We start from the raw sequence: 25500 nt of genomic DNA, 5'->3' as shown, positions 1-25500 counted from the left end.
CCTGCCTGTATGTTGAGACAGATCGGTGGTCATTAGAACAACAACGGCAGTTCACAAGCATCAAGTATGCAACCAAGGTGCTTTCCCACGTCGACCACCCATCTCGCGAGCTATTGCAGGATACATCAAACACCCACCTGTTTTTGAGGCGACCATCAGCTACGCCAACGTATCCCATCAGAGTGGCCTCACACTTTAAAAATCTGCATATACTCGTCTCCAATCTTCAACTAAGCTCCCACAAGGACACGCTAGCACCATGGAAAATGCGGGCTATCAATTGTGACTTGTCATTTCTAGAGGTAGGAAAGCATAGCCTCCCAGTTGCAATCGATCAGCATTTTATATACTTGCAGGCAAAATACAGGTGTGCTGAGTACTACACTGATGGTTCCAAGTCCTCGGCCGTCGCATGTGCTGCATACGGCCCAGCGTACTGTGAATCTGCAACAATGAATGAACATACCAGCATATTTACTGCTCAGTGCTATGGCATACTGCTAGCTATAAGGCACATCTTAAAGAAGAAAGAACCAGCCTTCATAATATACACAGATTCCCCCAGTGCAGCGACTGCGTTGTCTTCCTCAAAGACGCATAAAAATCCAGTGACTAATACCCTTCTAAACTGCCTCATGTCAGCCTACAGATCCAAGCCTAAAATCATGGTATGCTGGATTCCGGGACACTGCACCATAGCTGGCAATGAGGCAGCGGAACTACTTGCGAAGTCCGCTGGACTCCGCCCAACAGTAGACGTAGTCGTCATCCCATATGAGGACTTGAGGCCGCTAACCAGAAACGGAATGCGTAGGCAATGGCAAGAGGAATAAAATGCAGCAATTGAAAACAAATTGCACACAGTAAAGCCAAGATAATGTAGATATGCTCTTGAAAAATGTAACAGGCATCAAGAGGTTGCACTGTGCAGACTCAGGATCGGTCATACACATGCAACACACTCGCACCTTTTAAGCAAGTCTCCAGCACCGTGTTGTGAAAAATGTGGTGATGTGCTATCTGTCCTTCACGTTTTAATTATGTGCCCATACCTTGAACCACAAAGACTGCATCATTTCCCAAAGCTATACAAATGCCACATACCGCCTCACGCTTTATTCTTTCTTGGTGAGGATACCATGTTTCCCACAAAAGTAGTTTTAAAGTTCTTAACTGATGTTGGATTCCTGCATTCCATTACATTCTCACTAATCTAAGCCTCTCTCAATCCTGAGAGAACCGCTGAGACTTCTTTACCAAATGTCATGCAGCACGCACTCCTTGTCCTGGCAAGGACCACTGCCGCCACTGCGTTACTTTTTAAAACCCATAGGTTTATACCGTTTTAAACTCATCACACATAGTCATTACACTTAAGTTTAATCCCTATGCCCCACTCTTTATTCTTGCCACCCTAGGTAGATTTTTTTTCTATAATTGAACCGACGAAAAACCCTGTGTTTGGTGCTCTTTGGCCTGAGTTGCCCTTGCGCCGCTAAAATCTACTGTCATCACCATCATCACCTGAAAGATTTTTATTTTTGACAGAAAAAAATAAAATTAGTATAATAGCGTGGCCTCCGCAATTGGCTACGGCGCGTTGTCGTAGCTAGTCGAGGAGGCCACGAAAACGGCGTTGTGCTATATTCCGCCACCAGGAGTGAACAGTATATATTGGTGTTATCGTCACATACCTGCCAAGTCTCCCTCATTGTCCGGGAGACTCAGGTTTTGACAGTTTCTTCTGTTTGTACGGGTGCCATGAAAATCTCCCGGAAATCTAAATTTGTGTACGAGATATTCCAGGCTTTATCTGTAGTATTATCTGTAGTATAGCTGTATAGTAAAACATTATCTGTAGTATAGCTGAATACACTTTTTACAAGTTGTATTTAAAATTTCTTTGCTTTATTTCAGACGTAGGTTTCATTATGAAGAAATTTATGCCATAATTTTCAAGTAGGCTAGTGGGAGCAAAAGTTCTGATTTGGAAAGCAGCGACAATTACTACATTGAAACAGAGCAATCAACAAGCAGGGGCCTCTCGAACAATGCTGCTGCTGATAATGGAAACATCACTTTAAACGTACAGTAAACTCTCAGTAAACGGAACCTGAAGGGGCCGGGAAAATATGTTTCATTTAACAGGAGTTACGTTTACTGAGAGGTGAACATGAGTGCACAATACAAGCCCGAAACCAAGGATTTCTGAGGCAGAAGTTTCGTTTAACAGATTTCCGTTTATTGAGAGTCTACTGTAACCAGGAACACTTTGGGAACGATAATCAATGACAATAAAGATGATGACAAACACATTGAATTAGACCTGCAGGCCTGAAGTGAATGGGCCTGGAATGATGATAATGATTGTGATGATCAAAGTGTTGGGGAACATGAGGATTAAGGGGTTGGTGGTGATAATGAGCGAAAATATATTAATGACGAATGGGTTGAACTGGTCATGAAGGCATTAATTATGGTAAGTAGTGATCAAGATGATGACTAAGGCATTGAAACGTAGTTGTCAGCAGGCAAAGTTTCCAAGAACATAGAAGAAGGATGATGGACCTAGTGTACCTAGTGTCCACATATGTGGACATTTGTTTTCTTTGGTAATTAGAGCTAAATTTTCCAGGCTTCCGGTTAATACCTTTGTACGCATCCTTATTACATATAAGTGTGCGAAAAAATATGTTTAGTGCAACTGGCTTTGCTGTGGGAAACTAAGTGCTAAAGGTATGTTGCCTGTACTACACACTTTCGCTGAGCTAATAGAGTATACTGTGGAGCTTCACATTCAATTTGAGCTCAATAAAATTTATTTGTTTGCAATATGTAGGGGTAGGCAAGCTTGGTAAAGTTTGTGCAGAGAGTGAAACAATTTGCTTGAAAGCCATGTGCTTATGTGAAGGGTATACAACAGAGTTATACATTCAAGCATATTAAACAGCAGTTTGAGGCATATAAGGAAAACCACTGAAAGTACAAAAATAAGTTAAATCTAGTTGCATATCATGTATGTATGACACTGAGCCTCCTGGTATATCTTTATTACTAGAATGTGTAGTGTACAGCGCATCGCGAAAGAGAATGGCCACTAGTGTAGGTTCAGTTTTAGTGAGCCGCAAGGCCGCGTTCACCGTCGCCACACGCGGCTAACAACGCTGCACACACGGGTTCGGACAGCCAAGGTGTCGAGCGTAGCGTGGTAAGTACATGGTACTGCTCTCAAACAAGTCTCAATACTTTATTGCCTTTGGCAACACTAAAAACACAGTACAGCGCCCGTTTCAAAATGGCGACAGAAAAGCAAACGAGGCTTATTCTCGCCACGGGCGAAAAGTACAACACAAAAGGTGCCGCGAGCACGTCTCCATGCTTGAAAACGTGTGTGATGTTCAGATAGGTCTCTGACTGGCTCTGGAAGTGATGTGTGCACGCGAAAGGTCTTGAGAGTTCGTGCGCAGCGCAGCGGGGCCATAGAGTAGGGGAGAGTCACGTTGGGCATAAAATTTTCTGAATATACACTAGAGGGAACTGTGGCGCTAGTGCCTATGGGAGCAGCAATGCATGGCGGTTCAGCAAGTATGGGAATGATGCGTAGTACACGGATTTGTTTAATGTTTGTTTTTCTGACTTTTCGTGTGGCTTAGACTTTTTTGTCACGAAACAAAACTTATCAAACGTTCAGCGTTTGCTCTTCAGTACCTTTTTCTTTTAGGCTTACCATTCCAAATCTGGTCATGAAGTTCAAGAGGGTTGGTTCTTTTCTTCGAAATGAAACCGAAACACAGGAATAAATGAAGCCACAAGTGCGATTTGCCGCCCCTAAGTACGAAGACTAGGCAAATCCGTGTACTACCCATCATTCCCATGGTCGCTAAATGATCACTGCCAGACTCTCCTCTGGTTAACTTAAGGAAACTATATAATGGTAGGACATAAGAATGGCAACAAAGCCCACGCAATGGCGACGGGCTAGCCTCAATTTGCACTAACGAAGGAAGAAGTGTGATTTCAAGGGCTTCCTTTTTTTTTGTTAGACAGGAAAACTAACAGACAATGATTGTCTGTTCTCATTTATTACTAGAATGTCACTCGGGGTAGTCGGACTTAATTGTAAATTTTCTGCTGTGCTATAGACGAGAGCATGCCTATCTCGCACCCAGGCGCCTTCTGCGGTATACTATCACTCCCAGAGACACCATAATTTGTTTTTAACAGGCAAGGTGTGCCCCGCTAATACGGCAAGCAGTGGCTCTGGGACTTTAAATTAAGAAAAAGCGCCTGTTTACGCTGCGCCCGCTTATAAGACGTCATCTGGGTACCACTGCGCTGTCTTCGGATGCGACAACAACCAGCGCAAGAAGAAGAGATTGCTGAGCACTGCCTGTGAAATTCACAGCGCATCGCGGGAATCGTGCCAGTGCAGTGTTTTCACCTTTCTCCGATTTCCATCGGCAACAAAGGTGCCGAGCTTTGTCGCCAATGGATAAATGGCGTAAACAGAAAAAACTGCGAGCCTAGTAAATATGCATGAGTAAGTACACTTGCTTTTGTATTCAAGCGCTACGCTAACTACCGCACTTACCACTGTGCTGTCTAAGGAAAAGCAGTGAAAACCATGCGAAAACAACCAGCACAAGAGTAAGACGTCACTCAGCACTGTCTGTTAATATCACAATACGTTGCGGCAGTTGTGCCGGTGCGGTGTTTTCAGATTGCACAGATTATCATCCGCAACAAAAAGCGTTGAGCTCTGCTGTCAGTGGATCTAATTGCAATCTGCAGAAAAAACTGCGAGCCCCAGTAAAAGTGTACCAGTAAGTGTACTTGTTGCGTTTACTTAAACGTGACACCAGCTGTTCCGCTTTGCAGCAGCAATTTGCATTCAGTATGCCTGTAGTATGCAGCACCAAGCCATTGCCGTACTCTTTCGCATGCCGAAAATAGGTTATATTACGACTCTTGCGGGGATGCACGCACCGCACACGTTTAGAACAAATGTAATAGTGTGCTATCTCGATGTAAAGCGATGTGAATGGCGCGGAAAGGGTGGCTTTCGACTCAAACTGCGACATGCTTTGACTGTCACTAGGTAAATCTGTGCTTTCTACTGGCGTCACCGTAACATTTTAAAATCTTGTTCTGGCAGGCACTTTTGCACCGCGTGTGTGATTGAGTGCCTGGTAGGACTGGCAATTGATAAACAGATGCGGTGCATGAGCGTAAGCTGAAGCCAGATTCTAGCGATACGTTGATGCCAGCTTACACTACAAAATCTGCCTTGCCACAGCCAAGGCACGCCGCAGTTTGAATTAGTTGAAAGCAACGCTTTCCGCTGTTCGCGTTTTTTTAATTGCGATAGTACGTACCTGATGAAGTTCCTTCCGTATTCTGCAAGCACATGCTGTAGATATTCCTGACAGTCGAGGAAGGTCTCCTTGACATTTCACAGAAAATCAGCTCAAAGTTCCAGGGGAGGGAAAGCGCAAAATATGCTTACGGCCAGACTCGTGTTGTAACGTTTCGCGTTTGATTTGTGGAGCATCTGATCACGTGGCAGTGCAGGGTGTTGCTTCGCAGCGCTTGCACCAGATGGCGCGACGTGCTTTTCAATATGGCAGCACGCACTGAGCTCGCTGTGTTCTGGTGTATAATATTCGGCTCACAAGCCCACAGGAGCTTGGACAACCAGTCAGCAGCATTTGCCGACTATGCTCAAGAAGCATTGCAGAGCCTCTTTAAGGGATACTGCACAAAAATAGGAAAAATGATGAAGGCATTCAAATCACTTTTAAAAGACATGGTTATTCTGATAAACGGAGTTTGTCTCACATTTTTTTATAACAGTTGACTATTTTTAGATGATTGTCAGCACCCAGTGGCAATACACCAGTGCATGCACGGTTGAGCATCGGTAGAGTTTCCCGCAGAAGAGGCAGTGTGCACTTTTAGTTTTCCTGGTACTTTCCTTTCTCCACCTCATTTTTATATCCCACTTTCCCTTTCCTCAAAATCGCTATCATATGCCTCACCGTGGAGTATTGTTTGCTGACAGGGCCATTCCTACTAATTCTAGGAACTTAGTGAGAGCAGAGTGGGTAGGGAGGTGTCGGCAACGTCTGGCGAGGTTGTCATGCCCATTTCCAAGGATGTCAAGTATCAGCAAACGTCGCCTCTGGTTCGTGGTACCGCACCAATGTTTAGCAGTTTGGAGAAAATGCATTATGTTCATTATTTTCTGCTGATTTTGGCCAAAAACGAAGTTGTGTCTATCTGTTTTAGTGTCCGGTCTTTAAATTTTACTGATGATCTCGGTGGCAATAGTTTAGTTCAGTAACCCATTAAAGGGCCAGTAAACAACCACCATGGTCCAAAAAAATTGTTATGAATATAAATATGCGAACTTTTGAAATTTGAACATGCTGCCACAGGAATTTTGTGAAAATGTGCTATAATAAGCAAGTTACTGGAGTCTGAACATCCGTTTCAGCTGGTTTCAAGTTTTCGCACGGCCTAGTCAACCTTCCCCGCCACAGGAAGGGGGAAAACGTAGCCCGTTGTCTTGACTTTGCTTACTTCAGCAACGTGGCATGATGTAAGCCATAAGCGACTGCCGCGCTGCCAACGACCGAGCAGGCTATGCCCGACATGAGTACGTGTGTTAACAGTGTGGGGAGGAAGAGCGGTCCGAGGAGCACCTTTTTGCTAGCAATAAAGTAGCGCGACACCTCGTTATCTCAGAGGCTTTCGTTCTCGGGCTCTAAAAAACTGCAGAGGGCAGCACAGAAAAATGAAAATGGGAACTACGCAGCTGAAAGTGCCTCACCCCAGGGCCAAAGCCCTGTTTTGTAGGGCAAAGGACCAATTGACGAGCTCATTGGTAAGTAAAGTTGCCCATGAGCAAGCTTGCGTCACTGCGCGTACGAGGAGGATTGATCAGGCGAACGAAGTTGGTGCAGCAATCGTTTTTCTGAATGGAGGGTCTGCGCTGTGTGCAGCATTGTAATATTTGAAAAATGTAATTGCCCTGATTTACTGTATGAATTGGCAGGCTTGTTTGAGAAGTGTAAAAAAAAAAGTTGCACCTTGTTAACTGGCCCTTGAAGAATCAGAATAAAACGCATAGCTAGCATTCTGGGGTCGCGTACAATGGGCTGGAATGTTCTTTCTAATTAGCATTTAAATACTAGTGGCAGAATTTGACTCTGTACATATTACATCATCGAGGATAGTACAAGAATGCCACAAGGCAGTCACAAAATATTCCCTACAGTTACTTCATCGTCTTTATTATTAAAGTGCAATCACCAGTAAAATTTGCACTTTGGAATTTCTCTGGTATGTATGTATTAATCAGTGTAGTCTAAATTGTTATTCACCTTTGGTGTCGCTATAAATGAACTGTTGAACAAGTTGCGGTTACACGTATAACGGGCACGTGGGCAAGGTTTCCCTTGCGTGTAGCTTGTACTGTGGGGTTGTCCACTGTTTTTCATGCTATCAGTTTTCTCTAACAGCATCCACTGCTTATTTTATTTCAACATTGATGCCTTGCCTAGTGGCCTGCCCTGCCGCGGTGGTCTAGTGGCTAAGGTACTCGGCTGCTGACCCGCAGTTTGCGGGATCGAATCCCGGCTGCGGCGGCTGCATTTCGAATGGAGGTGAAAATGTTGTAGGCCTGTGTGCTAAGATCGGGGTGCACGTTAAAGAACCCCTGGTGGTAGAAATTTCCGGAGCCCTGCACTACGGTCTCTCATAATCATATGATGGTTTTGGGACGTTAAACCCCACATATCAATCAATCAATTGCCTGGCGGCCTTTTTTTTTTTTTGCCGAAAGGGCTCCAAACCACCTCCAATACATTTTCAAACACTTCGAGTGAACACTCTCACGGTATGCAGGATGCCGTCATGTTCAACTACGTCACATGTGAAAGCCCTATGAGCTATGGGAGTGCGAAAAATTCGAAAAAACAATCCCTCCTCCTCTCCGGGCCTTTTCAACCTCCATGTAACGTCGAGAAGTTGAATCTGACGTCCAGGGCATTCATGTTGCGATTGGTTGAGCAATCGTTCAGCCTGCAGGTCGCGCTCATTGTTGTTCGTCATGTTGCCCGCGTGCGCCTCCTCCCTGCAACACACATTCTTCTAGCCACGCACGTGCACCTGCAGACTAAACTGATACACTTACAGGGAAACACGGACTGAAGGGACAGGGAGAGTGAAGAAAAGAAAGTAAGGTAAAAGAGGGTAGATATGAGAGGAGAGAAAAAAGATACGCATTAAAGGAAAAATGGTAGTGGGGTAAGTCAAGGAGGAAAAAAAAAAAAAAAATTCGCGTGATGGGAGGGGAAACACGCAGAAGGGTACTTGGCGAGTGGGCAAAGTGGCTTTGAGAGAGGATACTGGCGCGGGGTAGCAAAGGAAAGAGGAAAAGCAGCGTTCGCTGTGTTTTGATAATCGAATGCGTCTAACTCCACCATTACGGCACCGTTTAGAAAATTTCTCGTGGCTCTCTGTTCCCTGTACACTCGCGCACAACTTCCCCACTATAACTGAATTACGACCTCTGGGTGGTATAGGGGCTCTTTAAAGGGGGTGTTGACGTAAAAAGGTGTCTTGCAGACCGAAGAAAATACAAAGTCATTAATGACGAGGTGTGCCCTCTTTCCTTTTCGCTATAACTGAAGAGCATTGACTCACAGTAGAAGAAAAAAAATGACAGCACATCCACGGAGTGAATGATGGCGAGTGGGGCAAAGCGCTGGAATGTTTCATCGCTTAGTCGTGAACCACCTGCGAACATCACCCACTACATCATCAAAGACGGGACAAACAGTGTATATATTTATACAAGGAATTTTATTATTCATAAGTGGTAGCTATATGTCTCTTTTGTTCCCCCTTTATTATAACAGATTTATGGTCCGTGAAGTGGTGGATCGGTGATGGGGTGTAGTGGGTTGTTTGAAAGGACGAAGTAGTGGGCAGTTTGCAAAGTTGGCACTATAGGCGGTCACGTACATACTGGCCGGAAGCATTCCGACGCCGATGCCCTGTCACGTTTGCCATTGGCTTCAGAGCCTGTCGGCTCGCCTATCTCCACTAGTGCTGCCTTGGCCATCAGCATTTCGGACATGCCTTCCGAGCAACTCAAAGATGCTTGGATTTCTTCTCTTTTGGACTTTCTCTCAAACCGGACGCCCGCTCCAGTTTCTAGGACGCTTCGCCGTTAAGCAGGACACTTCGCTATTCGGGATAACCTGCTTTACCGCCGAAACTACAGCTCGATCGGCCGTAAGTGGTTGCTCGTCATCCCCCGACATCTGCGCTCTGACATCTGTGCCACGTTCCACGATGATCCACAATGTGGCCACACTGGTGTGTTAAAAACATACACTCGCTTGCAGCTGGAGTACTACTGGCGCGGTATGTACCGTTTCGTTCGCCGTTACGTAAAGTCTTGCCTTACGTGCCAGCGACGCAAAATGCCCACTCAACATGCCACAGGTCCCTTGCAGCCGTTGCCATGTCCAGCACGAGCTTTCGATCGTGTCGGAATCGACCTTTACGGTCCGCTTCCCTATACTTCGAGTAGCAACCTCTGGGTCATTGTCGCTATCGACCACCTAATGCGGTACGCTGAAACAGCTGCGTTACCTTCTGCTACCGCAAAAGACGTTGTGTGTTTTATACTGCAAAACCTGGTTTTAAGGCATGGAGCACCTCGGGAGTTACTAAGCGATCGCAGCCGCGTTTTTCTCTCCGATGCCATCAAAGCGTTGTTGAGCGAGTGTCGCATCATACATTGCACTACCACAGCCTATCACCCGCAAACTAATGGGATGACAGGGCGTTTTGATCGTACACTTGGGGATATGCTGGCCAAGTACGCTTCATCCGACCAGTCAAATTGGGATAGCATATTCCCTTTTGTGACATATGCTTACAACACTGCAACGCAAAGCACCACTGGATTTTCGCCTTTCTTCCTTCTTTATGGACGCGAGCCATCATCAACAATGGATACCATTTTTCCTTATCGACCGGACCCTTCAGAGATGACTACTGTTTCTCGAGCAGCAGCACACGCTGAAGAATGTCGGAAGCTTGCTCGTGCGTTCACGTTACATGACCAGACGCGCCAAAAACATCGCCACGACGCGTCAACCACGCATATGAGCTTTGCTCCCAACTCACTGGTGTGGTTATGGATTCCTTCTACTCCTCCAGGACTCTCCCACAAGCTTTCGTCCAGGTACCATGGCCCTTATCGAGTTGTACGCCAAACATCCCCTGTCAACTACCTTGTCGAGCCGCTGGATGCATCTCCGGACAAGCGCCCGCCGTCGGGGACAAGAAATCGTACACATCTCTCGGCTCAAGCCATACCATGACCTTTCTGTGTACACCTCTCCTTAGGTCGCCAGGATGGCTCCCCCATCGGCCGGGGGTGATTGTAACGAGAGCAGTGGGCATGGAGCTCGAGTATAGAAAAGGAAGAAGACTTGCTGTGATCGCAGGCTTGCGTTCAGTTAGCCCTTGCGCTAAATAAAGCTCTCGTTCGCCGAGTCAACTCCTGCTTGTTAAACAACCCGTTTCAATACATACAAGGGACGGACAGACCCATGCCTTTAGGAGCTTCGTCTTTAAAAGAACTAGGAGACTCGCCAGCAAGTATATGGCTGACAGCGTAAGGGATATGGTATAAGTGCATTAGGTGAGAGAGAGAGAGAATAAAATGAGGGAAACGCTGGGTGGTTAACCAGAACTTGGAGCATCTGGTTTGCTGCCCTGCACTAAGGGAAGGGAGAATGGTGAATAAAGTTGGGAAAGAAAGTGAAGAGTGAATTAGACGCGCGAAAGAGAAAAGAAAAAAAAAAGTAAGCTGGGGCGCTATAGCCTATTCAATAGGCCACTACCACGCAAAAAGTTCAATAAGGCCTTCAGTGATTTTCTGTGCGAAGACAGATTATGTTGCCTTTTAAGCACTGACTGTTCTGACAAGGGTCTCTCGTCAAGACGAGCTAACGCAGCAGCTAGTTGCCATTTTTTTACGCTGTAACGAGGGCAGTGACAGAGAACGTGCTCTATCGCTTCATTTCTGCGGCAAACATTAAGTGAAAATTCAGTAGCAGATAGGATCTATTGGGTAGCAACAACGGAAAAGAAAGCACTGAGTAAATGTTGAAAGGGTAACAGCAGAAAATTGGGGGAGATATATTATGATAATTCAAAGGGAAGTTGTTTACTGTTTGATGTGAGGTTGGGTTGTCTTAAAACACATCTTTATGAAGTGAGATTCAGTAAAGAAGGAAAAAATTGCACGTGCTGTGTGTGTTAAGAAAATGACGAAGCATATTCCGAGCGAATGTTGAGCTATACACCCAGGTGCATGGTTGGCCAAGAGCCTACATGAGGCTTTGGGTTTTAGAGACAATACAAAGCTGAACATGTTCATGATAGACGTAAATAAGAGATGGTTAGAGCATTTGCGGCAGAAAAGTTGAGGCAAAAGACAAAAATAGCAGTGAAATATAATGAGGTCATATCATTGTAAGGGGCAGATAGCTGGGCTGGGAATTCTTATTTTTTCTATAGTGTCCAGAAGTAGGTTGCACTGATAAATAAATAAATAAATAAAAATAAGACTGATTTAACCAAAGCGCAATAGGAAACTCCTCAATGTGATTTCATGCCCTGTGAATAGAAGACCCTTCATTCTTTTGTATTTTCTCAAAATAAGTTCACTATTTTCAGTTACAGAAACACCTTTTATTTCGAAGTTGTTTGCCCGGGGACACTGTTCAAGTGACTATCGACCCTATACACTCCGTGCATGGCAACTGGGGCACCGCTGCGCAGCCCTCAGAGCAGACAGCCGTTGAGAGCCTGAGCAGAATCAAACATTCTCCCAACGCCCGCTGCACATAGTTTACCAGAATCATAAACGGCTGTGTAGTCGATTGTACGAGTAGACACATGCCGTGTCTTGGGAGAACGACGTCTCAAAGTTTCTTTACTTGTTCCTGCTTTATGGGCAGCAAAATAAGTGGACCGCGGCTGTACGACCTGAAAAGTGTTTAGCTGCCGCTCCCTCTGCCGTCTTGCACTCTGCCGCTGCATGCTCAAATTGGTCTGAGACATCACTTTGGCATGTGTTCCTGCTGCCATAGAGCTAATGAAAAAAGAGACGTATTCAGGCATTTTAATTTAGCCCGGGGGGCTGATGTAATGCTTTAATGCACCTTAAGAATTATTGACTCACTGTGTACCCTTCACAGTTCTGGGAATGCAATGCGCGGTCAATTAGTGTTTTGTAGGATTCGTAGGGCGATCAGTTAAGGGGCGAACTGAGTTGCGTACCTTATTACCGTAAACACAACTAGCCGCCCAGCAGTGCTAGGCACGCTCGGTAAAAAGATGCGGGTAAAGAATATGGTAGAAAACAAAGCTTTGTGAATGCTGTAGCGACAGATCTGTATGTCGGTGTTTGTTTTGGAAAGCATCATAAACAATGCAAGGTGTAGTCACTGAGAGAGTCGCGACGGTGGTCAAAGTGACTGTGCTGTCGATGGTGCCACTCTACAAGTACAGTGTACCACAAGATGAAGCGAAAGACAAAACAGGGCTGCACCGTCTTCTCTGGTCGAAATCATCGCGCAATCTTTTTCTCGCCCGCTCCTCAAGCTCATAGCTTGACCTGCCCGAGCGGCGAGGTAAAGGCTACCATCACAATGACGATGCCACGACAATTTGAAGCAAAGCACTTCACAAGACTTGTGGCTTAAAATTGCCATGCAGTATGAAGCCGCAACAAACGAGCAAGCCACTTAGCCACTATTCATGAGTTTAGCGGCGAGTGGCCATGGAGCCATCAATATTTCTAGATGCTTTGAGTATTTTGCAAGTGTCCGGATAGTGGACACGCACCAATAACATTGCAAGTGCGAAAAAATGACAGTTACCACCGTAGTCATGAAGTAAGCATCTTGCATTATGCACACCTGACGCACACATATAACCGTCAGTACTGACGACGGGCAGCAAGTCTCTCATGGGAGACATGAAAAACATGGCCGTTTTCGAGCAAGTTTTCCCATTTATTCGCAGTCGCATCAGGAAAGAATGTGCCACTACGATGTTTTTAAATTCTGCTCAAAGCACGCACTAACACACTGTCGACGAGCGTTTGTTCCACCGTAGCTTTCAAAGCAATGGGGCGCTGCTGTCTGCCAAGAGTCTCAACGTTGTGCGCCCGCTGCACCACAAGTGGCGCTGTGCCCACCTTTCAAGGCCCCCCCTGGAGGTCCCAGAAGGAGTGCATGGCTTAGTGAAGTCCGATGGCTCTTATTGGAGTGGAATACTTTCCCTGGTGATGTCATCGTCTTTGGCGAACATTGTTTGAAGTTTGGAATTTATAAGGTGTATCGTCTCTTTCCTCTTTTCTATGTCATCAACTTTGCTTTAAAGGGACCCACAAGTGGCCAGAACGGGTGATTAGATTCTGGTGGAAAGGAAAAGAGCATGAATTATGGTCACAGGTGACAGCATATTTTTCGCGATTTGAGTAGGATTTATAATTTTAAATCTCATTCAAAAGTAAGCAAACCCGGCATGTCGTGACCCTAGCGCAAGAGCTATGAACCACAATTATAAAGTCCTAATGACTTTGCTTTGATTATTTAGAGTGCACCAAAATCAAGGCTTAAATTTCAAATATGCACGTTATTGTTGATTTTCGTTTGTTCTTATGTGGCTTGAAAGGTAATAGAAGTAGAGCATGAAAAGCGGCGCTGCTTTTGTGCCACGCGGCGTTTCCAGAGCAGCTCGGTTCCCGTAGCATCGGGCGCGTTGGGAAAAGCATGCGAGCTTGTGAATGGCATCGCTGCGGCACGCAAAATGCTGTTGACCTACTGCCCTATGGAGAATCGCTACCAATTTATGCCTGCTAGTGGTGGTGGTGATGGTGGCGCTCCGTCGGATTCGTCGCTACCGCTGTTGTCCGTCGCAGCATGTCGCACTGCCGCTACTTGATAGGGGTCCTAATTTCGCACTCGCATGCGAGCCAGAATTCGTTTCTCTAACTCGCTCAAGTTGTCAAGTGATGACATATTGAAGCCTTCCAACTGCAACCGCACGTGATACTACTATGAATGAATCGTCGATCATGTGTAAACGCAGTGTTTCGTTTTCGAAGACTTGGCATGGCTCGACTTGGCTAAAATAAAATAATCGACTTGTGCACTGCCAAAATTACTTGCATAAGAAGCCCCAGGAAAGTGTTGTAACTCTTGTAAAATAAATTAGCACGTTAGAAAGCAATGGTCGCGGAACTGCTGGATTGGCAAACACAACATTTCGTGTTTGTACTTACCGCTTCACTTTTCTTCACTGCTGGCATTACACAGGCTTATAATCGCTATCGCTATCACATTCACTGTTTGCAACTTGTCTCCTTAAGACTGCATAATCGCCACAAATCGAAAAATTTTGATTATAAATGTTCTACGGTCGTTTCCACGTTACCATTTCGTGATTACAAGCTCTGACTGGTAAGCTTTCCCTTGCACTCAAGAAAACGGGTGCCATAAATATTGGTCATGGGTCCCTTCAAGGGCACTTGGTTTGTTCGAGCAACCACCGTGTATCTACATTTAGGCGCACATTAAAGGCACCCTGAAACGTTTCTTTAAGATTTGTCAGCGTTTAGGCTAGCACATCATTAAATCATTCACACCACACACGTTACGTACCAAGGCCGCTATGGAAAATGATATCATACCCTCCTCACCTCCATCTGGCCTCCTCAACTCATGAGGGACACTGGCGTCGCTGGTGATCAAAGAGCTCAAGTGAGCGCACTCGACGATTTGAGCTTTTACCAGTCTAAGCCTCCGAGATCGCACGCAGTCTTAGAGGCCATCACACAGTGCGCTAGGCAGCACGCATGCTGTCCGGCAGCACAAACGATGATAGGGGTGTGGTTCACATCTGCTCCCACAGGTGCCGCCACCCTCCCTGCCATCAGATCTTACTGCCGCACATTCCGCAGCCCATGACAGCCATTCAGATCAGTAGTCACGCCGACGTCAAATGGCCAGAGCATGTTACTCGGGGAATGGGGGACTGAAAAACGTGTTTGGCCTAGTCTCAGCGATCTGCGCTGATCTGCAGTGATTCGCAGCTTTAAAGCGTAATAAATTACTCACTTTACGCAGAGAGCTCAAATTGGTCACTACAAATGACCCTTAGTTCTTGTTGTTCCGGCCCGATGTGTTTGTTTGTACAAAATCGTGAAAACCGTTTCAGGGTTCCAGGTCATCAAAATATTCGGAGCCGTAACTATGGCATCCCTCCTAATGGCATCATGTTCGTTGGACATTAACCCCCAACAATTACCATTTAAGTGGTGTGATTTCTGTGCGAAGAGGTGAAACCTGCTACACGCACCTACATTTCAGCAGAAATCACATTTGTGCCGAGCGTGTGCCAAGACATAATTTTTGAGGTCTTTTGGAGAGCAAAAAAAGATTGCAGGTGCTCGAATTACTTTCATAAATTGCCATAACTTTTACTGCTCATTGGAGCTGACGGGCGAGAAATGTGTAGTGATAAGAAATCTCCCAGGGCCACCAACTTCGTACTGAACAGAGAATATTATTCTGCTGAGCTAAGGTTTAAGCAGTAGTTCCGCTAAACAAATTTTCGTTTACTGAGAGTCTAGTGTAATAATGGTCACCCCTCACCGCCGTTCACGCTATGACTTTGCCTGCCGCACTGTCTCGCCCAGTTGCGAAGCCATACATGCTGTGTCTCATAAATGGTGACTTGTGCACTCAAGCAGGTGCATCGCCATAAATGTTTGCCTAGTGGAAGTAGATGGTCGCATGTGAAGTGATGTAAGCTGGCAGCTTGTGCGTGAGCTTGATGTACCGACGCAGACAGCCACGTCAGAGAGACGGTCGATGGAAGCTAAACTTGCCATGTAGGACGGCGAGGCACCGACAGACAGGAAGAGGGGGTGGGGACCCCATTACAAACAGTGCCAATTAAAGAGATTTTCGAAAATTATCGTCCTATTTCGCTTACATGTATTTGTTGTAAAATGCTAGAACACATCATTGCTTCGCATATTTACAAACATCTGGCATCCAATAATTTTTTTTTCAAAGGTCAACACAGTTTCCAAAAGGGCTTTTCGTGTGAGACTCAGCTGTTTGAAATAACCACAAATCTTCATGCAAATACGGACAATAATTATCAAACTGACTGCGTGTTCCTGGACTATTCGAAGGCTTTTGACCGGGTTGCACACTGTTGCCTGATATCAAAACTTTCAGCCTTGAAATTAGACCCCCGTACACCATCATGGCTTCGCAACTTTCTATCTAATCATCAGCAGTACACAACAGTCAACAATTTTTCTTCTTCCCTAACTGATGTTTTTTCAGGTGTCTTACAAGGTAGCTTACTCGCATCATTACTTTTCCTCATATTCGTAAATGATCTTCCGTAACATGACTCTTTTTGCATCAGGGTATTCGCCGACGACTGCATAATTTACCTTCAATCAAGAACTTTAAAGATCACCTGTCGCTTCAAAAAGACCTTGACGTAAGTAACGGTTGGCGTAGTACATGGCTCATGACTCTAAATGTCTCAAAATGCAAAGTAATGTCATTCACACATAAATCTAGAAGATCTCGATTTTCATTCAGCATTAATGTTCATTCTCTCGACCGCAATGCAATATCGGTACTTGGGTATTATACTTACACCTGCTCAATCGTGGTCTGAGCACATTAAAGCAATCTCTGCCAAAGCTTCCAGATCGCTAGATTTCTTAAGATGTAACTTGAAAGCTGCACCGTCAAACTTTTGCAAATTAGCCTACTTGGCTCTGGTTCATCCTCAACTAGAATATGCCTGTTCGATTTGGTCTCCCCTTCAAAAATACGTAATTGATACATTGGAAAAAGTTCAGAATAGGGCAAGCCGTTTCATCGCCAATAACTACGGTCCCCATTCTAGTATATCGCATATAAAATAGGAACTTTTACTTCCACTCTTGAACATCCGGCGCGACATTGCCTTGATTTCATTATTTGATAAAATCATCCACTCCTCCCGAATCACCGTTACTGGTCTGCACAAACCATATCTCACCTCACATAAATTACACAACTATCTCAGCTATTCCCGTATGTACGGCTCCACAAACGCCTTCAGCAAGTCGGCACTCCCATAAGCCATTATTTTCTGGAATAGTTCGCCTGATCACATTGCTGCCGAGACAAACCATGAAACGCTTCATCATAAGTTATCAAGCCACTTCACAACGTTCGCCGAGATGCCTCTTCGTAGTGTAAGGATGAATTTTGGGAACGTTTTTGCCCTACATCATTATCAAAGCAAATTTCTAGTATGATAAGCTGGTTCTGACTGGCAGTTATCCCGCCTATCGCCTACTTTCTTTTTCTTAGCACAGGAAATTCACCCCGCTGTATTGGCGTTATGAAATGTATCGTTTCTCTTTTCATCGTTATCTCACATGCTATTCTAGTTTTTTTTTAAACATAAACTCGTTTCAAGATTGTCACAGCAGTGACTTATAACCGCTCCGTTCTTATGCTCAATAAATGCACCCTTTCGCTTATTGTTCGCATGCTTACGTCGTCTTTACATGTATATGTTTAACTGCTGTTCTTTCTGTTTTATATTGGAATTGTATCTTTTCTTATGTATTGTAGCCAACTTGATATCGCCCCGCTTACTCAATGCCCCCCCCCTTGTGGCCTGTAAGATACCTTGAAATAATAAAAAATATAAATAAAAATTGCCCGTACTATAAAGTTACATTGTCAAGTCAGTTTAGAATAGTTATTCAATGCTTTGGTGTTGGAAAAACTTCAATAATCTTTTTGTGAGACATTAGTTTTTTATATGAGATTGATTGCAGTAATTATAGTAAGCATTATAACATCCTATTTATGTTATTTGAACCTCTAGTTTGGTTATTTTCACCAAAGCATGTAGTGTAATTTGCGTTCACTTCCGGACGGTTTCATAAAGGACACTTAAGATTTATTACAATATCTTGGCGGAGATTTATTGACAGTTCCACCCACTGCTGTGGCCTGTTGGGAAAGCATGGTGACACACTATCCCTGTATATCGGGTCTGCTGCTTGATTTCAGTCAAAGTTCAAGTCAGGGAGCATGACATTATTATTTGTGTGCCCATATGCAGCATCACTGTCATAAGCCGGTTGGTGTTAGTTAAAAGGGCCACTCCTCTGTCCTGTGGAGTAGCCTTGCTCTGCCATGACTTCATTTTCGCCATTGTAATTTCTACCTGAGCATTCTGCGATTAGGTAAAAGCATTAACATTCTTAACCAACTATCCTATCATCACCAGATAGCAGTGACTTGCGCATGAATTCAATTTTGTGCGAGATCGCACACTTCTAAAGCACCAACAAAAAAGGGTAGCAGCACTGATGAAAATAGGCAGGACAGTATTCAATGAAAAGATTAGGAACTGATCTGCACATCATTGCTAGAGCTTCTTAAAGGTCCATCTAGTTTGTGTTAATTGCATGGCTCCTGCCTAATTAATGTCAGTGCCATATAAATCTGAATTTAGAGCTTGCAATACTGTTTTACAAAAAGAAGAAGTTACAAGGCTAGGCACACATGTGTGCGGTACGTATCTGCACTTTAGTAAATTGAATGATGGTCATTTAATGCAAACTGCGTCACCCTTGGCGGCTGACCGTCAAGGATTTATATTTAGAAATTTTGGCTGCTGGAACACGGAACTTAATATGTTAAGAATGATTTTTTGAAAGAAACATTTTTGCTGGTCCAAGCAACACCAAAAATTTTCGAAAAGCATGAAAGTACACTTTAGAAAGGATCATCAGAAACTTTCCTACTTCAATTAAAGAAAATTGACTTTTACTTAGGAGAATGAAGACAGTTCTTGCACCTAAAACTGTAGTGAATGGTTTACTGTACTTTCAGCTTTTTAGATAAAGTGGTCAAAATCAACGCTTTGCATGGAATGTACAGTGGCAGTCAAAATATTGCGGATCATGGGAATGCGTGTCAAACAGCACCACGGCACAGTCTGACGGCTGCCTGCAAAGCTCGCGACAGCGCACTGGGCACGCGTGCCCTTTCCTACATGCCAGCTTGCTCTATTTATCTCTTCGACAGAGGAGGGCACCTGAACGCATGAAGAGAAGCGCAAGGCGTCACTCCTGCTGTCACCAAACGATGATATCGAGACGAAAACACGAAATTTGTACTGGCAGTGCTTGGTGCGCGCTGCATTATGCGCCTTAGTCCCAGACGCTCTGCGACACGGAAAACATGCATACAGCATCAGGTTTTTTCGAAAAAACTTCTAATATTAGGGTACTGAACAGATTACTTTCGTGGAAGACATGCACACTGGAATTTCGTGCGGTGTTTTGTGGAAGTGTCTTGGGGAGCGCCTGGGAGTAAAGCGCAGAGTGCAGCATGTACTAAGCACTGCCTGTACAAATGTCCTCTTTTTCTCAGGATATCATCGCTCGGTGTTTTTGCGGCCACAGAAGTGACACCTTGCACTTTTTCGGGCGTTCCGGTGCGTGCGCTGTTGAATAGAGAAAACGATCAGGCTAGCAGGCAGCCATCAGACTACGCCACGGTGCTGTTTGACACGTGCTCCTGTGGTCCGCAAAATTTTGAATGCCAGTGTAGTTTGACTTCAGTTTCATATGGATATACATTTTTTGGCTTATTGTTAACTATATTTTAGAGGATTACTTGTGATGTGATGCATCGTTATGCTTCTTGCTCTAGATTTTAATTGCTATAATTTTATTAGGAAGGTTTCATTCTTAAGAGAATTCACAAAATTTTTGTACACAGCTGTAGATTCCTGAGGGATTAGGTGAAAAATTAGGGCCCTCGCTTACTCTCAATCAAGATTGTATTGACTCATAACATCAGTTTTCTCAATATAATCACATTTCCTTCGCATTGTTGCATCACAACCCTTGCACAAGTAATAATCATATCTAGCAAAGCCATTTTTACGAATGTTGCTTAATGGCTGAGCGTAGCACTCTTCTTGTTTTTGTGTGTTCATTTTCTGAGTGTCTGTCACCATGTTCTGGCTATACATAGATGGACAAGTCCGAAGAGAGAAGCAACTCAGCATCAACTTCTGCTGTCAAGTCATGCAAGAGAGAAACATCAACCAAAAAAAGGATTCTGGCCCGCCATCCAGTCATTCCTTCATTAAATGGGAACGATGTGGCTATGAAGATGGAAGAACCTCCTTCAAAAATAAGCAAGCCCAATGCGCTTCCAGCAGCGAAGAAATCTGGAGCTCCTTTAGATGCGAAGAAGCATGTAGTTCTTCCACCAGTAAGACAACACGCACGTTCCTCGGCGAGAAGTAAGAGCGCTGTTGCTGTACCAGCGAAAAAAGTTGTCACTCCGGCACTGCAAAAGCCTCCAGCAGAGCGGCTCCAAAGTCTGGCAGAACTTGTGGTCAACTTCCACAACAAGACACCAACAAGGTTCCGACGAGTTCCAAAGGACCCAGGTTAGTAGTTGAGTTGTAATTTTGCCCTCCATCTTTAGATGAGAGGTCCCGTTTTTTTTTTGTTTCTTGTTTTACATATAAGTAGTACAGCAAAAGGACTGACTGTGAGAAATAGTCCAGTTTTCTGTCTTACTCCTAAAACTTTTCTTGCTTTGCAATTCCACCACGTATTTTACACGTGTAGGAATAGTGCTTATGAAGGAACAACTTATATTGCTTTGTTGTTGAGGACATGCACTGAGTACAAGAACTTTAGAGCAGCTAATTTGGTGCGTAAGAGCAAGGTTTTGATGCTCGGAAAGCTGTGCTGAAAAAGGCATTATTCAGCGACATCACTGGGTCTGGGAATGGTGATTTGCTGCTGTCACGAGCAAATTTGCAAAGCAGAATTATTACATTCAAGCATTCAGGGCTTTAGTTAGTAACTTCACTAAAAGAGACCTTTCTGGCTCTTTTTTTTTTCTTGGCAGAGGAAGGGAAGAGTATAACACAGCACGGATACAAATGAAGGAAGGGGCAGCACGGTTGTCCCTGTCTTTGTACTTTGCTACCATGAACCACATCCAAATAGCTCAACGTGCAATCCTGATTAGTTTCCTCATTTTGTTTTTCTATATCCTTTTTGAGAAAACTGGGGTCACATCAATGAATCTCGCAGCATGCCATGAAAACTTTGCTAGTACGGATAGCAACATCAAAGTCACACCAATATTTTGAACAGTTTTGAACAGGTGTGATGTTGATCTGTGGGCCTGTGATCGTTGGCTAAATATGTAACGAGTTATTTAAAGTTGTGTGCTATTGCAAGTGCTTTGAGAAAGGCATGACTGTGTGGTTTAAGTATCGCCTGATGTCACGCGTATATGCTGATGCCTGGTTCGCTCGTCGGGCGTTGCGAAATAAACCATAGAGGCTGATGGTACCAAACGAAACTCCCACTTCATTACCATAAAAATCACAAAACAAAACAACAACCAAAACATGCACACATTGAAAAACAAAGAAAAGGAAATGTCTTAATGACGTGCATTTCAACGTCTGATACCGTTTGCGTTTTCTAGTTCTCGCGCTTACAGTTGTGTCGTAGCCTCTGGTCCGCTGGGTGTCCCTCTCAAGCGTAATGACATGCCATATCTATGCTCAACATTGGTGACGATGTTGAAGAACTACTACAGCGGTAGCTCCAGTGGTTTCTCGCCGAGGTCGGTGCTGGGGCGGGAAACTGCAGCCCAGGATTAGCGATTGCTCTGTGCGCTGCTCACCGAGTCAGGTGCTCGGGCGAGAACCATTGCCTTCCAGGGACAGCGGTACTTCCTTGCGCTGCGTGCCGAGTCAGGTGCTCGGGCGAGACCCAGTCCGAACTTTCGCAGCCCTTGGCCCCTCGAACGCCACGTCTCGGTTCTCACGTTCCTCACTCGCCCCGTGCCCTCTTGTTCCAATCTCCGTCCCCGCGTGCTCTTTTCTCGTCTTCTTCTTCCTCATTCCAGCGTTTAAATTACCTATTCAAGACAACTTCTTTCTCTTCTTCTTTTCTTCATCTTGTCATTCTTGACAATGGCCCCCAATTTTCTGAGTTTTCGCTCCACGAAAACTGTCGTCTCCACTAGCACCATACACTTCACTGTACCGCACAATCCTTCCCTGCACAACACAGCACTTCACTTCATGGCACATCTCGGCACTTCCCTTCACCGCACAACACTTCACCTCACGGCACATCACGTCACTGCTGCGGCGGCTGCATTTCCGATGGAGGCGGAAATGTTGTAGGCCCGTGTACTCAGATTTGGGTGCACGTTAAAGAACCCCAGGTGGTCAAAATTTCCGGAGCCCTCCACTACGGCGTCTCTCATAATCAAACGGTGGTTTTGGGACGTTAAACCCCACAAATCAATCAACATCACGTCACTGCACCGGCACACTTAAATTCACTGTTTCACCACTAAACTTGCCTATACTAACGTGCACATCCATCTTCGTGAGTCACAGTCACACTTCGCTGTCATCCCACATCAGCAATGAAACAACGATACTAGGTATGTGTCCGCACGGAGTTTCCTACTTCATCATTCTACTCATAAAATCTGCGCCAACATTGTCTCTCCCTTTTATGTACTGGACCGAGAAACTGTACTCCTGTAAGATAAGGCTCCACCGCATGACTTTAGCGTTATTATGCTTCACCCGGTTGAGGCGCTCCAGTAGCTGGTGATCCGTGTGCACCACAAACTGGGTTCCATACAAATAAATGTGAAATCGTTTAACAGCCCATATTAAAGCATAACATTCCTTCTCCACTGCAGCGTAGTTTTTTTTTCGGTCATTCAGCTTCCGACTTGCGTACAAGACTGGATGCAAGATCCCATCAGATTCCTGCAGCAGTACCTCTCTTACACCCCTTTCTGATGCATCCATTCGCAAAACAAACGTCCTACTGAGATCTGGTGCCATAAGGACCGGGGGTTTAGCCATACACCTCTTCAGTTGCTCAAATGCCTGCTCATGACATTCCGACCGAGGCAATATGTTAGGCGCGTTCTTTTTGGTGAGATCGGTAAGGGGACTCACTATATCCGCGTAATGAGGGGATAAATTCTCTATAGTAGCCTGTAAGGCCCAAGAAGGACCTCAACTGCTTCCTGTTCAATGGCCTCGGCGCAGACTGTATCTTCTCAATTGTGTCAGGATGAGCTGCGATGTGTCCCATTCCCAGAATGTGTCCAAGGAAGGTAATCGTTTGAAACCCAATTTGGCATTTTATCGCTTTCACTGTGATCGTCGCCTCTTGGAGCCTACGAAACACTTCCTGTAATGTCTTCACATGTTCCTGCCAAGAATTTGTCGCCACTAGGATATCATCGATATAATGCTCCACGTTTTAGAGTCCATGCAGCACTATTTGCATGAGTTTAGTGAAAGTCTGCGCCACAGTTTTCAGTCCGAAGGGCATGAATCTGAACTGAAATAACCCTCGTGCACATGAGAAGGCCATTTTCTCCTTTGATGCTTCATCCAAGGGTATCTGCCAGTACCCTTTAGTGAGATCCAGCTTTGAAAAATACTTTCTTCCCGCGACCTTCGCAAACACTGCGTCAACTCGTGGTATGGGCTCTGAGTGATCAACCAGTACCTTATTTAGATGCCGAAAATCCACACAGACTGTTAGACCCGTCAGACTTCTTTACCACCACAAGAGGTGAGTTGTACACAGATGTGGAACGCTCAATAATCCCCAGGTCCAACATCTGTTTGATTTCCATATCTATGTCTTTCTGTACAGCTAGTGGCAGAGGATACTGTTTCACATGAACTCGCCTCTCCGTGGTTAATCGCATACTGCACTTGAGCAACATCGTCAAGCCTGGGAGGTCTGAGAAGATTTCGTCGAACTCTTGTAACACATTTTCCGCTTCTTTTCTCTGCACCTCATTGAGATCAGGGTTTATAACCACCTTCTCTCGATCCATTGTTTTGGTTATGCTGTATGTGGGTATTTCTTCTTCGTATGAATCTCCCAACTCTGTCTCCGTAACAATCATGCCTGCGACTTCCTCTGCTTTGTTGGGTTGCCTGTCCTCGTATCTTTTCAGCATGTTGACATGCAGTACCTCTCGCCTTTCTCCAATTTCAAGCTCATAGTCGACATCAGTCACTTTCTTCTTCACCTCAAAAGGTCCCTTTCAACTCATTGTGAGCTTGTTGTTGTCACTTGGTAGGAGTACCAATGTATTGTCCCCAATCTGCAAGACCATTTTTCGACTTCTTCTATCATAATACTTCTTGTATGATGCCTGGGCCTCGGCGAGGCTCTCCCGTGCGATGTGACAAGTTTCCTCAAGCTTGTCCTGAAGTTCTAATAAATACACATACGAGAACTTTTGCTCTTCTTTCAATTCAGTGTTCAACCAGACTTCCCTCAGAACCATTAGTGGTCCTCTTATCGCTCTTTCATAAATCAATCCGAACGGCGAAAAGCCGGTGCTAGCCTGCGGCACTTCCCTATATTCAAACAAGAGTGCCAATAGGTATTGATCCCATTCCTTGAGTTTCTCCTGGCACACCTTGCGCAACATATTCTTGAGCGTGCCAATCCTGGTTTCATAGGTCCTACAATGTCCACTGTGACTCTTTGAAAAGGTTGCTCAATAATAGGCATAGTCCTCAAGGGTACCTTCGAGACCAAACCTTTTGGTGTGGTTCTCTGACATGTGTCTCAAGATCGCACAAACCTTTTAATGTTGCTTTGCATGCACGGCCAAAAAAACTCTTCAGGGACTCTGCTAGTTGTCTTTCTTACTCCCTGATAGCCAGTCATAATAGTGTCATGCGCCAAGTCTAGAAGAGCCCTTCGTAAACTCACCGCCACTGCTGTCTCTTTTTCCCTCCCTCATGGGTCTTGACTATTCTGTACAGCAGCCCTGAAAGCTTCTCAAACCTATGCACGACCCGACTCCTCTTACAATAGATTCATTTGCCTTGAATCTCAAAACACCGTCGCAGCGTACTGTCCGCTTCCTGCATTCTCCCCATTTCTGCTGCAGTTATGTCCATGGCTGCCACTGAGTTGTTCTCCTTGATGCCCTCCTTTTCCTTTTCACTCTTGTTCCTCGTAGCTCTCTCCACGGCATAGGCTGAATCTTTCCTGGTATGCTGATCGACACATCTCTCGTCACGTTTATTCATAACCTTATAAGGTTGTAACTGTGTACCCTCAGCGCGCGTTGCAGTAGGCAATCTCCAGAGGGGATCCGGATCGTCAACCCCTCTGACCCCTAGCATATTACTGAGAATTACGTCATAAAGAGGGTCTTTGGCACATCGGGCTTCAATTCAACCGCAGTAATACGGCGACAAAATCGGTACCCTAGCAACTGGCATCCGCCATACTGT

General features: G+C 45.0%; 1 protein-coding gene across 1 annotated transcript in view; it reads left to right on the top strand.

The window, feature by feature from the left end:
• LOC119179571 (uncharacterized) overlaps positions 1-25500 on the top strand; it is a 92343-nt gene that overhangs the window by 14808 nt on the left and 52035 nt on the right. Inside the window, exon 4 of the mRNA XM_037430679.2 lies at positions 20187-20610. Within this exon, the coding sequence (XP_037286576.2) occupies positions 20187-20610 (424 nt within the window). The remainder of the gene's footprint in view (positions 1-20186; positions 20611-25500) is intronic.

Source organism: Rhipicephalus microplus, chromosome 7 (genome assembly GCF_043290135.1).
Source record: "Rhipicephalus microplus isolate Deutch F79 chromosome 7, USDA_Rmic, whole genome shotgun sequence".
In the NCBI taxonomy this organism is placed as follows: Eukaryota; Metazoa; Arthropoda; class Arachnida; order Ixodida; family Ixodidae; genus Rhipicephalus; species Rhipicephalus microplus.
This window is presented reverse-complemented; position numbering and strand designations above follow the sequence as displayed.